Here is a 19,974-nt window from a genome sequence, read left to right as displayed (position 1 = left end):
TCAGTCCAAATATTTATTTATAGGAAAACCCCTGGTATCCAGCACCTATGGAGATTGGTGGATGCCAGAGAAGTGAATTCTCTGGTTGCTTAAGATTACGTGTTGCGTCATTGCGGAACTAACGGTGAGGTGTGCCAATTTTAAACTTGCGTATTTTTAAAATATATTTTTTGTGATTTTTTTTTCCGGTTGCTTGAGGCTGCCAGTTGCTTGCATTCCTAATAACAGGGTTTTGACTGCACTCTTCCCTCAGCCTCCGTGTCTGATTAGATTCAAAGCTGGACAGCTGACTGGGAACAGGAGCTTTCATCAGGCACACTATGGCTATGTTCCCAGTCCTGGTGCTGACCTGTCGCTTGGGCAGAAGGAAAGATTCTCCTAGCATTGGTGACACTGTGACTAGCTTGGAACTGCCACAAACAAAATGGAATCCTCCCTCAAGGAAGAAATGATTGGTGCTACCAGGGACTCCACTGTAGTCACCTGACTGCACCTAGAACCCACCGAAAAATTGTTCCACATTTCAAGATCATTCGGTGCAGGCCCACAACTGGATTGGCGTCAGTCTGAACTGACTCAACCAGAGTGGACTTGGTCATGTTCGCCCTTCTGTTCAGCAGATGAATGTAGCTCATCAGTAGGCTGTCTGAGCCTGATCCTCTTCTGTCCGATCTCTGGACTTCCCTGAAAGGCTTTACAGAATATTCGTGCAACAAGGGAAGTTTTCTTGGTTTCCTGTTACTTCATTCATTGGATGAGGGCCAATAATTGTGGTCAAAATGTTGCTAACTTGAGATCAGTAACTCTGTAAATGGCCAGACACCGAACCTGTGATATTTGCAATCCATTTGTTTCGGTACATCACGCTTAACGAGCCACGAAAGGATCCTCAGGGGCTTGAAGTTATGCAAACAATTTAGCCACCTCTGTGCCATCATAATGTTTGAATTACCTTTCAGCAGGGAGGTGGAGCTGCTAACAAATCATGGTGGTGGCAAATCAAAGAATGTGTAAATCCTGGATGGGAAGTTCTTCGAAACAGAAAGGCTGCTGCTGTGGGAGAACTAAGCTCAAACTCAGATTGATATTGACCAAGTTGCTAACTATAAAATGGAAAACTCAGTGACAGGTTTTCCTTTTTGTGGGGGGCCACACAGGCTGTGTCAAATAAAGGATAGCCAGACAAGCGCGCACACACACACACACACACACACACACACACACACACACACACACACACAGATGTAATGCTCAATTTATCACATCTCTTTCAAAGAGAGACCTCCCCGACTGTGTGCTGGAACCCTGCAAATGAGCATTCCTGAGGATGTCCCTGAAGAGCAAGAACATTGAGCAGTCATTGGGATAATTTATGTTAAATGCTGTAGATCTCCCCTTTGTTTAAGTCAATCAACAATGCTGGAGCTAAGTGAGTGGTGGTTGTGTTAAAGAGGACAGTAGATTGTTATTTATGTGCGCCAACTGTTGAAGTTCTTTCAGTGACATATGTGTGTTCTGGAGAAATGTATGGGTGCTTCAAAATATGAGACACAGACTTCGCAGGGGAAACAAAACAAAGAATGATGGAAACGTCTTACTGTTACTTCAGCTCAGTGTCCAAAAGCCTGGCAGTGTAGGAATGATATTCTAAGTGCCAGTAGGTGTTGGCTCAACTTGCACAATAAGAAGAATGCATGCAGGCTGCAGCAGCCTTTCCGTGACTAGCTCCAATTTATCTGTTTCATTCTAGGGCAGGATCTTGAAGCCAAGCCAGTGGCAGGCAAGACAAGCCAAAGAACGCAAAGCAAAGCAGCTTTTCATAATTTTGAATCATCTGCAGCTAATGCCATATGCAAAGCTTATTGCCTCAAGAGTTTGGCTACAAAGAGTATTTTGGAGTGCCCTTAAGTTGTAAGAGATAAATAGGAGGTTTTTTTAAATCCATAACGGTCCTCACCAATTTAGTTTCAAATCAATTGTCTTGAAGGTGTTAAACTGTGATTAAGAATTCATTTTGGACTGATAAATGTTAAGATCTAAATAATTTTCCCAGCCCACAGCCATCATCACCACTCCAGTGCCTACGGCTCCTAGGACGCTTCCACCAGCGTTGTCTCCGCTCCATCCTCAACATTCATTGGAGCGCTTTCATCCCTAACGTCGAAGTACTCGAGATGGCTGAGGTCGACAGCATCGAGTCCACGCTGCTGAAGATCCAGCTGCGCTGGGTGGGTCACGTCTCCAGAATGGAGGACCATCGCCTTCCCAAGATCGTGTTATATGGCGAGCTCTCCACTGGCCACAGTGACAGAGGTGCACCAAAGAAAAGGTACAAGGACTGCCTAAAGAAATCTCTTGGTGCCTGCCACATTGACCACCGCCAGTGGGCTGAAATCGCCTCAAACCGTGCATCTTGGCGCCTCACAGTTCGGCGGGCAGCAACCTCCTTTGAAGAAGACCGCAGAGCCCACCTCACGGACAAAACGCAAAGGAGGAAAAACCCAACACCCAACCCCAACCAACCAATTTTCCCCTGCAACCGCTGCAACTGTGTCTGCCTGTCCCGCATCAGACTTGTCAGCCACAAACGAGCCTGCAGCTGACGTGGACATTTACCCCTTCCATAAATCTTCGTCCGCGAAGCCAAGCCAAAGAAGAGTGCCTTTAATATTGCCTGTAATAATACAGTACCTTCCTTGATCTAAAGCACTTTACACCTTGCAATATTTTTTGAGGCAGTCACAGCCAGCTGTGCAGAGCAAAATCCTACAAACAACCATCTAATTTTGGATTTATTGTCAGAGTACATACATGGCATCACATACAACCCTGAGGTTCTTTTTGATGTGGGCGTGGCAGAATTACCATTTATTAGTTGTGCAAAAGTAAACTGAACACAATGTGCACATGTAAACAAATAAACAAATTTAAATGCAATGCAGAAAGGAGAGAAAGAAAAAAAGCAATCAATAACGTGCAAAAGTAAGAGACCTTAAATGTCCCTGATAGAGTTTGTTATTGAGGACTCTGATGGTGGAGGGGTAGCAGCTATTTCTGAACCTGGTGGGGCAAGTCTTGTGCCACCTAGACCTCTTTCCTGGTGGCAGCAGCGAGACCAGAGCATGTGCTGGGTGGTATGGATCCTTGAAGATTGTTGTTGCTCTCCAATGGCAGCGTTCCTTGCACATGTTGGGGAGGATTTTGTGTCCATCACCTTTTGCAGGGCTTTATGCTCAGGGGTATTGATGCATTTAATCTGAGAAAAGCTGGAGACACAAAGGTTGGAGATTCTGAAATCTGGAGTGGGGGTGGGGGGGGGAAGAAGACAAGTAACTGGGATATCTGAGCGTGTGTAGAGGGACCCTTTATTAAGACATCAATGCATTGATTTTGTGATAAATATTGTCCAGGAAGTTGAAGACAACTCCTCTGTCTTTATTAAAATGCCAGTTTGGAATCTTTTGTATTGATCTGAGAAACCAGTTTAATTTCTCATCTGAAAGCATTGGGAAAGCCTGCAGTTTCTCAGCACGTGAGACACAGACATTCACCTGTCACTGGACACGTGTGAGTTCCGGGAAATTGCAGCTTCATTCTGCAGGCAACGCAGTCAGCAGCGTTGATCACCAAAAGAGCCAAGAGGTCCTTCTTGGGATCCTATAATGAAGTGTTGTTTATGGCCTTGATCGGTGATTGTGAACAACCTGGTGTGAATGGACTTTTCGACTTTCAAACAGGACTCACTGTTTTACAATCTGGCCAGAAATTCCCACCGTTTCTTTCCTTTTGCTCTACTTCATCCACTCTCATTATCCGAACTGGGAACATCTCTAATGGCCTCTCCCGTATTCTTCAGGGGGATGATGAATCCCAGCTTTGGAAAGACTTGAGGAGAAAAGGTATCAATTATGTTTTTTTATGCCATGTTAGAGGTTTTTAATTTGGGAACTGAATGTAACTTTCCCAATGCAATTATATCAATTTTGTTGTTAAAAATTCAATAGCTGTTGATTCCAATTGTCTGGGGCTTTATTCAAGAGCCACATGATTTTCAATGAAAATCCCTGTTGCTTCAAATGTTTCAACAGTCTTTGTCGCGAATATAGAAAGAAATAAGGAATATAACCATCTGTGGCCACAGGGAGAATGGTGCTGAGGGACTGAGTTCCTTCAAACATTATAGGATACCAAAGTAGTAAAAAGCACTGAATGAGACCAATGTCCAGCACTGGGAAACAATTCATCTTCACTTATTTGTTAACAAGCATGACTTAAGTGTGATGAATAGAAGTCCCATTTCATCAGACATCTCTGGAAGTCTGAAGTGTTATTGGGAATAATACATTTATATTCTGCAATAATATTCAGAAGTTTATCGAAGTGCAAGTGTATGTAAAATTATTTCATTTCAGATTTATTGTCAGAGTACATACATGATATCACATACAACCCTGAGATTCTTCTTCCTGCAGACAAGGCAAAAAATAACTGCACACAACATATAACGTGTAAACAATGCTTATATCACTTTGTGGTGTAAAAATATTTTAAGATTCAATTTATTGTTATAGTAATAAAACAGTGGTGCTTGCTGCAAGGCAGACAGATTAGCCACTGGCAGAAATTGCCTTGGCGCCTCTTATTTCACTGAGATATGAACTCATGATACAGGTCTTGGACTTGTTCATGAGTCACACTTCCAAACTTGCACTTTCATCATTCTTGTTCATGTGATTTCCTGAAAAAGTGGTGATGGTGAATGAATCCTGTCCTGTCAGCCTTGCCTTAAAATCCATCTTGCACTGTACTATCATTACCCACTGCCCCCATCAAAAGGTGGTTATGATTAACTTGGCAGTCAGTCAGACTGATTGTTTTAGTGTTTGGGAATTCCATTCTAAATTTTCATCAACGACATGAATGGGTATGTACAAAAACACAAGTCCCTTATACTTGGATCGTGTCAGCGGAACATTTGTGGCAGGACGCTTGACAGGTGATTATATTTCATTGTTCATTTTAAATACATGTAATCAAAACTAATTTACAGCACATTTTTAAGCAAAATACATCATATTTTGTTCTTTATACTTCGCACGAACACTGTAACCCATCAATCATTTCGTCATTGATGGATTATGGAGATTTCCCAACACGAATAGTAAAAACATACTGAAATTCAAGATAGTGTATTTTCATAAACCATTGTGGACTGGCAGAGGGAAAGTGACAAGTTGAAGTTTGACCTTTAAATCTTATGTTCAGAATGATTAGCATGTAACTTTTGCATTCATCAGTTGGTGTATTTTTTTTATTCCTTAATAGGAACTTAGCAATTGGAATCGGTCTGCAGAATTTCCCAGAAGGTCTTGCAGTTAGCTTACCATTGCATGGTGCTGGTGTGTCAACATGGAAGTCATTCTGGTGAGTAAGTGAAAGATAAATGTGGATGAAGAAATATTTAAAATCGGATATAATCAATTAAAAAATCTAACAATAAAGTTTAAATACTTCTTTTTCTGAAAAGTGCAGAATACAAACTGGATTTAATCAATCAGTGGTTTTCAAACTGTCTCCCTAAACTCACATTCCATCTTAAGTAATCCCTATGTCATAAATGCTCTGTGATTAGTAAGGGATTGTTTAAGGTAGTATGTGGGTTTGAAGGGAAGGTTGGGAACCACTGCTCTTGACCCAATTGTTATTGAAATATTTTGCTTTAGAAAAATTGTCATTGGCCCATTTCCTTTGGAGGTAGGAAACCGTGCACTTAACGAGTCAATGAGGTACGATTAAAACAGTGGTTTTCAAACTTTTCCATTCCACTCACATACTCCCTTAAGCAATCCCTTACTAATCATAGAACACTTATGGCATGGGGATTGCTTAAGGTGGAATGAGAGTGAGTCAATTGACCATTTTATACAATTTTTCTGAAATCACACATCATCCATCTACATTACATTTGGAAGTAAAATGCACCACACTTAACACAAATGTGGCCAAATTGCTGCCTTTCGGTAATAATACATTGGTCATTTTGCATGACTGTCACTGTAAGCTAATTTTGAGATAATTTATATTCCATAACCTTTTGATCAAATCACCTATTGTTGAATTCTGAGAGCAAACCAGTGTTGGTTGAGCCTCCGCACACCACGTATTGCAAAATCTCGGGACCCATTAGTGTTGAGGCCCTGCCCCCCAGAATTCTTAGGTGTGAACCTTCACTTCCCAAAACTGGAAGGAACTTTTTGCATCAAATTACCATAAATAATTTAAAATCATTTAATAAATAAAAAATGAACATTCAGTTAATTTGCATATCTTTGGCTTGGCTTCGTGGACGAAGATTTATGGAGGAGCAAATTGACGATAACATGAAATGACTTTAATTTTAAAAGTCAGCTTCCCCATTCTCCAGGACTATGGTTCCTATTCAAACGCATGGGGTTTCCGATCTTTTACTCGCTGTAACTGGTGAAGAATTGGAGCATGGAATAACTGTTTAAAATTAAATTCCTCTGATGGACCAAAACAGCAGAGGAGATTTAAGAATGTTGCTACATTTGTCACAAAGCAAGCCCTGTGAAGTTCATTCTGTAATTGAATGGGAATGGCAGAATACCAGCAGTTCCCTTTGAAACTCAGTCAACGGAAGTCAACCCACTGCATTTTGTTCAATATGACTATATCCTTGTGATCAGTGTTACACTTGGAACAGTTCTAAAACTGTTCAACCTGAACATGTCTAGAATGGCAGAAATGAATTACAGTCCCATGAGGTAATCTCGAGTAATAGATTGCTGCTGGAACATTATTGGCTTCATTTTGACAGATGGAACCATCATTATTCCTCAAAAACTAGGGAAAAGTTCAGAACTTTGCATGCAAAAATGCAATTTTAAAAATGGTAAGGCCTTTTGATCTGAGCTGCTGAAGAACGTTGTGCAAGAACATGGATCAGCTGTTCAAGTTGAATTCAATCTCATTACCAAATACATTGCAGTTGTTTAAGAAGCGTGGCAGTCGTTTAAGAATACCACCCACCACTTCTATCGCTACCACATTCTGAGGGCAATCAGGATTGATCAGGTGACGCTTTGTGTCCTTGCTTCACTCACGTCCTGGGGACAAATGAATAAAAATAACACTGACCAATTGATGGGGTGAATGAGATGTTACTTGAGGAGTTTTAGCATCCAAGCAGATCCACTGGACGGCATAGTTTTCTGAATGAGTTGCGCTCCAGGGCAATTTCCAGAATAGTATTTCCAAAAAGTTTGGATCCTGAAAAATCATTGGGGATTACAAGCCGAACACGAAGATATTTTCAGATTTTTCTGTGCCACATAGGAAGTTAGAGAACATTAAATGAACTTTTATTGAAGTTAATGGCATAATTACCTCTGAGTCAAGCTCTGAGGTTGACTGCACATATTGCACAGAAGTGAGGAGTCCACGGTTTGTCTTGGATATCAATTTTCCAACCAATTGACTTTCTAAGTAAGCGCAGTCATGTTCCGTCCTTGAGCCTTAAGTGTATACTCTCCACAAATGTAACTGAATGTATTGTAGCTGTTGTGACTTTGATGAGACATTTCTGCTGTATTGAATCTTCCTGAAGAAAGTAAATCCTATTGCATCAAGATGCATTCAATCTATAATCAAAGAGCTCTACAACCATGCCCTGCCCCTTCTTCCCTACCTTTGTATTCAGATTCTGACCTGTTTTTTGCTCATTTCTTAATGAAAGGCTCAAGCCCAAAATGTTGGTCATATATCTTTCTCCAGTGGTGGCAGAATGGAATGATCTTCCGAATGAGATAGTTGCGGCAGGTTCCCTTCTGTCATTTAAGAGAAGGTTGTATGTGTACTTGGAGGTGAGGGGGTTGGAGGGTTATTGGCGGAGAGCGGGAGGTTTGAGCTTGAGGAGTCATTCTAGTGAACCGGCGCGGACTCAAAAGGCCGACGTAGCCTGTTTCCACTCCGTAAATGGTTATATGGTTAATGCACAACATCTGCATATGTGAGCTGCTTTTATAGTCTGTCTGCATCTATTCTGACTAAGCTTGCCAAGGTCTAAGACAACATTTGCTTAGCACCTGCACTGAGAGTGCCTGCCCAGGCATGCTCGGACTGACCAAAACAGCTCGTTTTGTGGGCAATATACAAGCAGACTTAAAATATGACAGGAAATCACAAAAATAGGTATATCTAAAGAATGGTATGTGACAGGAACACTTCAAGGTGATGTTTGTGATCAGCAGCCCAAAATCCATAAAATGCACCCAAAAGTGTTTACGAAGCAAAATCTTCGTCATCCAGTGTAATGCAGTGAGTTCTGGAGAAAGAATATACAAGGATAGTGTGATTTTACAATTCAATGCAATCAGCTGTTCACATTGCTCTCGACCACATACACCAACCAATGGCAGGCAGTGTCTGTGGGTGGCTGTCTGTTGGCTGAACACATTTGCACAATTGGTTCTTGTATTCTCCGGACAAATTTAGAAAAGGAGCACTTCCTTTCAGGTGCCCTTCAGTGTCTGTCAGTACAAGGGAATGGAATTCGGACGCTGAGGCATTTCAATTGTTGCTCAGGAAAGCTTACAATGCTGTACTTTTTAAAGTCAAGAACCTCCCACTTTGCAGGGGTGTTTTGGTCTTATCTTATTGGCAGTTAACTTCCCAAGCAAATCTGTCAATTTTTTTTAATGAGATAAAACTCTTTTTTAAACAACGCCGCCTACTTTGATGACATATCGGCATGTCATCGTATTGGAGTGGTTTGCACAGCAACTGAAAGCAGGTTCCTTTGCCGATACTTAAGTCTTATCTCCAGACACTAAACTCCCTGATAATCCCTTTCAGGGGCAGTTTCTCACTGTGCTCTTGTGCTGCAAGGTGGGAGAAATTCATTCCAGCCAACTTGCACGTTTCCGGTTTCCGGAGTGATCCTCTTCCGATTTAATCCAGGTTTTCTGGCTGTTTGCATTCCTGCCAGATGTAGTTTGTGTTGGCGGGCTCCTTTCAGCACCCAGCCTCAAATGAATCTTTTCCTTTCCCAGGAATATTCCATCTGGTAAAGTGTGTGTCTGCTATGTTAGCTGATGATCAACAAACCGTAGAGGTGGATGCGAACCAATCTGCACTCCAATCACCTTGGATGTATTTGGTCAGCGCAGGCTTGTAGGCCGGAAGTGCGTGTTACTGTGCTGCATCTCTAAGTTAAATTAAAATTAAATGAAATAACCATCCAGAAAGATAGAGGGATACTTGATGGCAGCTTTTTGCTGCCATGCAAATCACATAGACCAACAAGATAGGAAAGTGTCAAATCCAATGTGAGGGCCCTTCGCTTGGATGGGGTTGGATCCTGGCATGTTTATGGCAGAGGAGAATTTCATGACTCCACGCCAGCTCTCCTCCACAGCAACTCCAGCAGTTTCTTTCTCTACTGCCTGGGAATTTTTCCGTCCATTCGCGTTTTCTTGAAAACGGCAGCGCTGGTGCGGAGCCGTGAGTAGCCCACATGCGGGGTCCACCTGCCCAGTCAACTGCTGTCAGCTTTGCACCCGCTTTGAACGGCCCGTCAAAGGAGCTGACGGTAGCGTTATTTAAAATCCTGCAACCGTGTGGTCTGCGCCCAAGATGGTGGCGCCTATGATTGACAGCAGCCATGAGGGGTTGCAGGCACCAGGGGAGCGGAGGACTGGCCGCAAGGGCACCAAAAAAACGGAGAGACCATCGCCTGAGAAGGAGATGCAGAGGAGACAACCCATGGGACGGTGACCACGGCAGCAGCTGAAAGACCCACGCACGCGGTGGGCTGCTGGCGACACGAGTTGAGGCCATGAGGGCTGGGGGCAGCTGGAGACTGCTGTCGGGAGACTCGTGCTGGGCTGCGGACTGCTGGAGAGTGGCTTGAAACTGGCTAAAGGGGTACCAGCTTTTGGAACCAGGATACGAGGGGGTGCCGAAGGCGTTGAAGGCTTCCTGACCGTGTCGGAGGTTCAGATCTGGAGCTCGGGCTGCCAATGCTTTGGACTATGTACTGGCTATGTAGACAGTAGAAGCGCTGGAGGCCAGTCTACGGATACTCAGTCACTCTGGGGGACTCTCCTTCGCTTCTCTTTCTCTGACTGTAAGTGGCGCTTCAGGCAATTTCTGCCGATGGTGAATCTGTCTGCCTTACAGCAGGCAAAAGCAATTCTATGTAATGTGACCCTGTTCCTCACAATGACAATAAATTGAATCTTGAGATTTGAAAGCAGTTCATTCCAGACCCAACCATGTGCTAAAATATTTTCCTCATGTGACTCTTAATTCAGATTTCAGATCTATTGTCAGAGTACATACATGATATCACATACAACCCAGAGATTCTTTTACCTGTGGGCGAGGCAGAATTACCATTTATTGGCAGTGCAAAAAAAAAGACTCATGTCAACAAATAAAGAAAACAAACTGACTCTGCAATACAGGGAGAGAAAAAAATCAATAAGATGCACAAGTAAGAGTCCTTAAATAAGTCCCTGATTGAGTTTGTCATTGAGGAGTCTGATGGTGGAGGGTTAGCAGCTGTTCCTGAATCTGGTGGGGTGAGTCTTGTGGTACCTAAACCTCCTTCCTGATGGCAGCAGCGAGAACAGAGGGTGTGCTGGGTGGTGTGGATGCTGCTTGATTGTTGCTGCTCTCCTATGGCAGAGTTCCCTGTCGATGTTCTCAATGGTAGGGAGGGTTTTACCTGTGATGCCCGGGGCTGTGCTCACAACTTTTTGCAGGGCTTCGCACTCATGGGTATTGGTGTCCCCATACCAGTCCTTGATGCGACCGGTCAGCACACTTTCCACCACAAACCTGTTGAAATTTGCCAGGCTTTCCAATGTCATGCCAAACCTCTGCAAACTCCTGAGGAAGTAGAGGCATGGACACGCTTTGTTCACGATGCCATTGGTGTGTTGGGTCCAGGAAATATCCTCCGAGAGAGTGACTCCCGAGAACTTAAATTTCCTCACCCTCTCCAACTCTGATCCCCCTATGACCTTTGGTTTTTACATCTCTTTCTTTCTTCATTTTATACCTGTGACGCGAGGGGTTGTTTGTTGAGACTGCCTGTCAAGTTGATATTTTTACTCCATGTTTCATTCTGGTAACCTCTGAATTGTTTGCTGTTGTAAAGGTACGGCCAGTTAAGTGGAATGGTTGAGCCAGCAGCAGGATTATTTGGTGCCTTTGCTGTTGTCCTTGCTGAGCCACTGTTGCCCTATGCCTTGGCGTTTGCAGCTGGTGCCATGGTTTACGTTGTAGTTGATGACATCATTCCCGAAGCACAACTCAGGTGAGCATCAAATAGTTCCTTCATGTAGATTTTCAGTATTGTCTTTCCAAGTTAATCACCCAACAACCGACGTCCACAGATTCTAAAAATCCAGTAAAAATCCAGCAGGTGCTGGAAGTTCAACAACATAATCACTATTATAACTGTCAGATAAGGACTGATAGCAAGCAAAGAAGCTTCAACAGTCACTTACAGAAGGTTTAGGCAATCTACTGCTTCAAGAGATTCCTACCCAGTTCAGGGTCTTGTCGAGGGTGACACTTTAGATACCAGTGGAAAGTGATCTGGCAAGATGAAGAATCAGATGACTTGAAACACCTCTGCATTGAAGTACAGGGCAACATTGATAGTCATATCGCATGGAACAGGCCCATTCAGGGCTAGTTCCATTTACTTGAATTTGGTTGATATCCTCCAAATCCTTCCTATTGTTATATCTTCCCAAATGTGTCCTGAATGCCATAATCGTTTCTGCTTCTACAGTTTCCTCTGGCTGCTCATTCCAGATATGGAGCACTTACTGAGAGGGGGAAACAGGGGGGGAGATCAATTTATTCCTGAACAGAAATCTTGAAAGGAATGAAAATCAATTTTCTAAAAGGTAATTTCCCAAGAGTTTACTATGAAGCACCGAGCACTCTGTGGAGTGGCTTTTTTTTGTGTGTTCTGCCTTCTGCCTTTATCATCCCCTCTGTTGTGTTCAGACACAAACACCTGTTGCTGACATTACAAATTTCTTGTGCCTTCAGAGCACCTGGAGCCTCACAGAGCTGATATTGTACCAGTGGTTAAGGGCCTCAAAACTCCTGCAGCATCCATAGGAGGTAGAGGTATATATCCAGCATTTCGGGCCTGAGCCCTTCGTCAAGGTATGAGCAAAAAACAGGCAGGCATCTGAATAAAAAGGCTGGGGGAAGTGGAAAGAGGAAGCAGATGGTGGAACGTAGGCCAACAGCCAAAAAAGGCCAATGGGTAAGAGGGCAGGAAAGAAAAACTCAGAGTAGAATAATTGCATCCAATGCGCTGTCAATTTCTTAACGATCTCTGCAGTGCAGAGATACAAATTGATTTCAACTTTGTAAAAAGCTGAGCAGCAAAATGGTCCAGTATCGATCAGCGAGGGAAGATGAGCTTCCAGTAATGATTTATGATCTTATCCCCAACATTATGTGGAGAGGCTGAGCCAGTGGAAGTAATGTTTTCCTTTTAAAATGCTGCATTTGTTTTGTTTTTGTCACGGGCACAAGTTCCATGTCTGGTGTAAGACGTCTTTGGTTGGCTCAAGCTCTGTCCCCCTTTTAGGTGGCCGCTCTCACTAACTGAGTACAGAGTGCAAGGCTTTCCTGCCCTTGCTTAGACTTCTCTGTAATTGATGGTGGGGTCTCAATTGCTTAAAGGTGCAATTTTATTTTTGAAAACTTCCATTTTGTTCTCTCCCTTTTGAGCTTTGCCACTTCAAAGGCTGCATCCTGGCCAGATGTATGTATGGGCAAACTATTCTCAGCTGCAGGCCTTTATTAAGGCCACTTTTGTGTAGTTTACTATGAAGCACCGAGCACTCTGTGGAGTGGCTTTTTTTGTGTGTTCTGCCTTCTGCCTGTATCATCCCCTCTGTTGTGTTCAGACACAAACACCTGTTGCTAACATTACAAATTTCTTGTGCCTTCAGAGCACCTGGAGCCTCACAGAGCTGATATTGTACCAGTGGTTAAGGGCCTCAAAACTCTTGGGAAATTACCTTTTAGAAAATTGATTTTCATTCCTTTCGAGATTTCTGTTCAGGAACAAATTGATCTCCCCCCTGTTTCCCCCACTCAGTAAGTGCTCCATATCTGGAATGAGCAGCCAGAGGAAACTGTAGTAGCAGAAACGATTATGGCATTCAGAACACATTTGGGAAAATATAACAATAGGAAGGATTTGGAGGATATGAACCAAATTCAAGTAAGTGGAACTAGCCCTGAATGGGCCTGTTCCATGCAATATGACTCTATCAATGTTGCCCTGTACTTCAATGCAGAGGTGTTTCATGTCATCTGATTCTTCATCTTGCCAGATCACTTTCCACTGGTATCTAAAGTGTCATCCGCGACAAGACCCTGAACTGGGTAGGAATCTCCTGAAGCAGTAGATTGCCTCTCACAGTTCTTAGCCATTGTGGCATTGCCATGTCAGCACTTTTACCAGCTCTCCTAGATCTGGACACAGTTCGGATGTCCCCAGTGTTCCATTTCTTTCAGGCCATCACAGAAAGTTGCTGGCCATGCTGTCAAGATCTGCAATTTGCTCCATCACTGGTTGGCTTGGCTCAATGCCATACCTCCAAATATTATTGTGTATTTCCCCCCGCCCCCCATAATATTCCCTCCCATGCCAATGACTGCTTGGAGGATGACATTAGGCCACAGTTATGCATTTTTTGGTGTGTTGTCAAAACCCTCAGTGGATTTTGTATCTTAGCGAAGCAACTTAAAAATGAGTTCATTTACAAAGAGGAACAATTAGATATTGATTTCTATTTAAATTTAGATTTCAGATTTATTATCAGAGTACATCCATGACATCACATACATCCCTGAGATTCTTTTTCCTATGTGTGAGGCAGAATTACCACTTATTGGTAGTGCAAAAAAAAAAAAACTGTACACGTATCAACAATAAAGATCTGTAAACAGATCATGATTGTAAACAGACTGACCGCGCAATGCAGAGAGAATGTTTAAAAATTAATCCGCACTCCAGCGCTTCTGGTTGTGATCGTGCAGTTTAGGAAAAGGAAATTGTTGAATGTTGAAAGATTTGAAAGGAAAACTGACTGTTTTTGCTTTCAGTGGAAATGGCAAGCTGGCATCCTGGACGTCCATCATAGGCTTCGTCTTGATGATGTCACTCGATGTTGGCCTTGGCTAATCTCAAGATTGACTTTTTCATGAAGACATCACTTTGGGAACATTATTTTCATCTCATCTCAATTTTTTTTAAAATCTGAAACAGTTTGCGATGTCATTGTACATCCAAGATGGCAAATCCTCAAACTGAATGCACATTTCTACATCGGCACGTAATTTGATCTTACTGGAAAAAAATATGATTGACTTCGTTTCTGGACTGGGGTTATCAGCATAATCTGATCCTTTTCAGCCATGTGGGCCAGTGGTCGATCATATTACATTCGTCTCCAGTTTATGGGGTTCTCAATGTTTGAACATCCAAGATCTGTTTTTAATGAGGTTTTATTTCAGTCCCAGATTTTCAGTGATGGTGTAAAAAAAAGTATCGCAGTTGGATGTTGATCAGCATAAACTCAGGTTAGGGGTAGAGTCAGAAATTGTAATTGCCAAATGTGTTAATACTGAGATGATCTGTATAGTAAGTTTAATTATAATTGAATTGTGTGATACATCACAAATTGAGCAGGCATTTTGAAGGATAATTTGTAAAAATGCAGAACACATGATCTGCTCTGTATGCATTTGATATAACTTGAAACTGAAACACTTTATCCCATTTCTTCTGTTCACCTCAACTGTCGAAATGACAGCAGCCTTGGAACAGTCTGCATTATCTTGTCTTAACATTATTAGTCAATTTGTGACTGAGGAAATTATTTAAAACATTGTTGGACTCAAAGGGATCTTGAGAAATATGCCTTTCTGATTTGTTAATGCAAAAAATGATAATAAGGGAGAGACATTTTTTTAGGGCCATGGTTAAGGTTTTGTAACCCACTGATAGAAGGGTCAGTTTTGGTCCCTTAAAGTGACATACTGATACTTAACCTGTAGTTATAGAATCTTACATTAGGGTGCATTGAGGAATAATTACAGATTTCTGGACATTATCTGGATTTTCTGGATAATCGGGCGGCGCAGTAGAGCAGTGCTGTTACTGCACCAGTGATCAGGGCTGGGGTTTGAATCCCGAGCTGTCTGTATTGAGTTTATATGCTCCTCCTGTGTCTGCGTGGGTTCTTCCGGGTGCTCCAGTTTCCTCCCACCGTTCAAAAACATATCAGGGGTTGTAGGCCAATTGGGTGTAATGGGGAGGCACGGGCGTATGGTCCAAAAAGGCCTGTTTATATATAAAAACATTTAATTTTTTTAAAAATTTAAGTTGGGCCAAACAGTGGGTACTTTAGAACTGGATTGGGAGAGACATCAACTAAATATCTAAGGCAATGAGATCGAAAGGAGTTTTGGTATGAAATACAGAGCATTGCCAGTGCAGACTGCATCATTGAGAACGTGCCTCTCGTACTGGTGACCCCAATGGGAGCATAGTACTGCACTGACGTCTACAACCATTTACCAATCACTGTATGAATGGCTGGTGAACTGACACAAGATGCATTGCTGTACTGACTCTTGCACTTTTTAAATCCTTTAAATACGTAGCAAACAAATCAAGGCAGAGAATATCTCAAGACCAATTAATAAAGCTTTTTCAAGTATTACATCTGATATCCAGGAATTTAAAAAAAAATGCAATAAACTCTGGAACGGAGGCTTTCCCATGGCGTGCACAAAAGAGAGTAAACTTCAAATACAACTCATGTCAGCCAGCCAGAACCTGGAGTTGCTCAGAGCCTTTCCCATTGAATACAATGGGCCAGTGTCTTTAGAGGTTAACTCTATTTGTGCCATACTCACACACCCATTTGCAGAACTTGACATCAGTGTCCTTTTGGCCAGCTGCTCACTTTAAACAACACTTCGGCACACAATGTCATGTTTGTTTTGAAGTAAATATATAACTACAGTAATGAGGCGAATTATAAAAAAGGTTATTGAAAGATATTGTTTTGGCACAATATAGTTGGCACTGAAACCAAAAAAAAAGGAAAAAACTTGGTGGTGACTTGGAATAAAATTCTATTGGTTGAACTCTATAACCTTAACAAGCATTTTGGGGGGGGGTTAAGGTTAGAAAGCATTTGGAAGGTTCAGCTCTCTCCCAAAGAAACTATTTATAATCATTTTATTCTTGGAGTATTGCTTCCTGATAATGCCTTCATGCAAATCAGTTTCTCTCTGGTTGACGAATCTGGCATTATTTTTTGAAAGAAAGATAATTCTGACTTCAGTGTTTGAAGTTCAACTATTGCACTTAGTTATCTAGCACCCAAAACAACATTTAAAACTGCATGATAATTGGGAAGCAGCCTTCAAAACCATGGTTCGAGCTGAAGACTGCTGTAGTTAGCTGGGTAAGGAGAGGAATGGCCACAGTTCTTTGTTTTACCACAAGTCCAAGGTGAACTATTAGTACCTGGAGAACCGTCCAGAAGCAATAAATTCACGTTAAAAACTGTTTCTGCTGAGTGTCCAGAGATGTATGTAATGAAGCTTTGGGTGGAGAAAGGAAGTTATTGGTTTAATAAATTTCCTCAAAAGGCTAATATTCGGGATTAGTTGCACGTCGTACAACCTTTTTAATTGAAGGGCTTTTGAATTATTTTTTAAAAAGTGAGCAAATTCTGTTGGTGTCATGTCATCTGCAATATCAATTTGTTTTCGGGATAACTTGCTTTCATGTCATGTTTTCTTCCAAAGTAGTTCTAGAATTTAAGCAATGAATTTATGATGACATATGCCAGATGAACAGGAACTTTGTAATCTGTGACAACAGAGTACAAAAGATATTCCAACTCTGTGGGATGAAACCTTGATCTCTTTGTACCCCGTTGGACTCTCATCACTTCTCATTTGATTTGTCTTTATTTCTATTGCTGCCATTAATCAATAATCATTTGGCATGAATGTTTTCAGGGCAGAGACGCTGATTGTTGGAGCTAATGTAAAGGTGAACTTAAATTTTACGATCAGTATAACAGGATTCAGGGTTTGAAATTTGTGGAGATTTTTGGATATAAATGAATTCAAAGACAATAATAATGTATTCAAGAAATTAAAAAAATGCTTATTCACACAAACCTTTTGATATATCCAACAGATGTATTGAGTGACCTTGGATTCTGTTTCTGTTCAAGGTTCAAAGATCGGTTGTCACACGCACAAAATGCGGAAAATTTGTTTTCCTTTGTTTGTCCTGTAAAGGCTCACAGAGGGTGCCAATAGACCCGTTCCTCTACCAAGACAAGGAAGTAAACCAAAAGAGAGTCCCTGGGAAGGCATTTAATGTCCACAGATCCCATGACCTCCTCCAATGCTGACGAGGAATTGAGATGCGCCAAACCAAGGAAAATATTCCATCTCAGTTCAGTTTGGATATTTGAGGAAAGTTTGAAAGGAATCCAAGAGTGTCCAGACAGTTTTCATGACTGTTTTTATCTCCAGTACTTAATGTAGCTGAACCTTGGCTTAAACTCAGTCTAATTCATGATTGAATGGGATGAGATGGCATTACTACTGAGTAAAGGCTGTGAAGACCAGAAGGCTTCATAGCCTTGACTAGTACGTGGCAGGTCAGTCCAGGAATACAATTTAAAACTGCACTTCCTTCTTTTCTAGCATATTGCTTTAAGTGTGCAGACTGGTAATGATTACACTGGACAACAAGGATTTTGCTTCCTGAACACTTTTGGGTATATTTTATGGATTTTTCTGTCACATTTTAAGTCTGCTTCAAGCTACAAAACCATCGAGGAGTCACGTGATGGAGTAGTGGCCGGACGGAGAACTCCAGCCCTCTCCAGAAAAGTCGGGAAAAACAAGAGAAAATACAAAGGCACAGAAATACAAGTTAAAGAAAAGTGAGTATAAAGGTGGAAGGAAGATGGAGACAAAAGGAGAAAAATCAAAATCAAAGGAAAGAAGAGACGAAGGGAAGACAACGGAGGAAAAAGGTGAAGGCCTTACCTGTCCGAAGAGGCCCGCTGTGGAGAGAGGACCCCACTACCTCAGGTCGGTAGAAAAAGAACTACAACAATGGCTCACAGAGCCGAGTAAAAGTGCGCAACCGCGCATGAAAAAAAACACACCGACGGGAGGGGGGACCAGCTGGGGAGTCGATCTCCACAGCCGGCAACGACAGCTGCAGAACACCTGCAGCAAGAAGAGACCACAGAAGACAATGGAAACAAGAAAGAAGAGGAGGAAAGGGCATCAAAGAAACAACAGATGGCCAACCCAGAGAAAGAAGAAGAGGAAGAATACAGTGAAATAGATAAAGGGAAAGGCAAGGTAAAGGATATACTTGCTCTTGTTAGAGGATACATGGAGTCATTTAAAGAATGGCAAACACAGGAATTCAATGATTTAAGAAGAAGAATAAACAACACAGAAAAGAAAATAAATAAAATGGATATGACCTTAACAAAAATGGGGAAAAAAATGGACAAGATGGAAGAACGGGCAATAGCAGCAGAAATGGAGGTAGAAGACTTAAAAAAGAAATTGGAGGAATCTAATAAAAAAACTAAAGAGACACAAGAATTACTAGCCCAAAAAATAGATATAATGGAAAATTATAACAGAAGAAATAACATAAAGATAGTGGACCTTAAGGAAGATGAAGAAGGCAAGAATTTGAGGGAGTTTATAAAAGAATGGATCCCTAAGGCCCTAGGATGTCCAGAACTACAGCAAGAAATGGAAATAGAAAGGGCACATAGAGCATTGGCCCTTAAACCACAACCACAACAAAAACCAAGATCTACTGTAGTAAAATTCCTAAGATATACTACAAGAGAAAAGGTACTGGAGAAGACAATGGAAAAAGTAAGAGAGGGCAACAAACCACTGGAGTATAAAGGGCAAAAAATCTTCATTTATCCAGATATAAGTTTTGAACTCCTAAAGAAGAGAAAAGAGTTCAATACAGCAAAGGCGATTTTATGGAAGAAAGGGTATAAATTTACACTGAAGCATCCTGCGGTATTGAAAATATTTATTCCAGGACAACAAAACAGACTGTTCTCGGATCCAGAAGAAGCACGAAAACTTGCAGAACAATTACAAAAATAGACTGAGGGATGAAGACGGGTAATGAGGGTAAAAATGACCACGATTGATATGTATGCGGGTAAAGAGGTATAAGAGTGAATAGAGACAACGGGCATACGTGAAAGTATCTGTAATTAGAGGAAAACATAGATAGTATAGACAAGAATTAATAAGGGAAGGTAATGGAATAGAGAGAATAAGGAGGGAATTAAAAGAGTGACCTTTGTGACATATAAAAAGTGAAATCTTTTCTGGGGGGGGCTGGGTGGGGGAAAAGAGCGATCACTGCAAAATCAGTTGACGCTTGCGAGTGGATTCGCAAATCCAAATGGAGAGGGGAGATGTGGTTGTCCGACAAGGGATAAAGGACAACTCAGGAGGGGAAGGGGAGATTGGGGATAAAGAAGATAGAAATAGGAGAATAAGGAAAATGTTGGATGTTGTAGGAATGTTGTCTGGTAAAGAGTTGAAAATAAGAAAACAGAAATGGAAAAGGAGGAAAGGTAATGATGGAAAAACGGAAAGAGAAGATAAACAAAATATAAAATGGCTACGCTGAACTATATGACTCTAAATATTAATGGAATACATAACCAAATTAAAAGGAAGAAACTACTAAATTTACTGAAAAAGGAAAAAATAGATATAGCATTTGTCCAAGAAACACACTTAACTGAATTGGAGCACAAGAAATTAAAGAGAGATTGGGTAGGACATGTAACAGCA

General features: G+C 41.6%; 1 protein-coding gene across 2 annotated transcripts in view; it reads left to right on the top strand.

Moving 5' to 3' along the window:
* LOC138759501 (zinc transporter ZIP11-like) overlaps positions 1-17,276 on the top strand; it is a 489,253-nt gene extending 471,977 nt beyond the window's left edge. For both annotated transcript variants that reach the window (XM_069930028.1, XM_069930027.1), the window contains 3 exons: positions 5,326-5,424; positions 11,186-11,344; positions 14,176-17,276. In XM_069930028.1, coding sequence (XP_069786129.1) covers positions 5,326-5,424; positions 11,186-11,344; positions 14,176-14,254 — 337 coding nt within the window. In that variant the 3' untranslated portion in view covers positions 14,255-17,276. The remainder of the gene's footprint in view (positions 1-5,325; positions 5,425-11,185; positions 11,345-14,175) is intronic.
* Positions 17,277-19,974: the final 2,698 nt, after the last annotated feature.

Source organism: Narcine bancroftii, chromosome 3, assembly GCF_036971445.1.
Source record: "Narcine bancroftii isolate sNarBan1 chromosome 3, sNarBan1.hap1, whole genome shotgun sequence".
Classification (NCBI taxonomy): Eukaryota; Metazoa; Chordata; class Chondrichthyes; order Torpediniformes; family Narcinidae; genus Narcine; species Narcine bancroftii.
The sequence above is the reverse complement of the archived record's forward strand: the minus strand, read 5'-3'. Positions and strand labels throughout refer to the sequence as shown.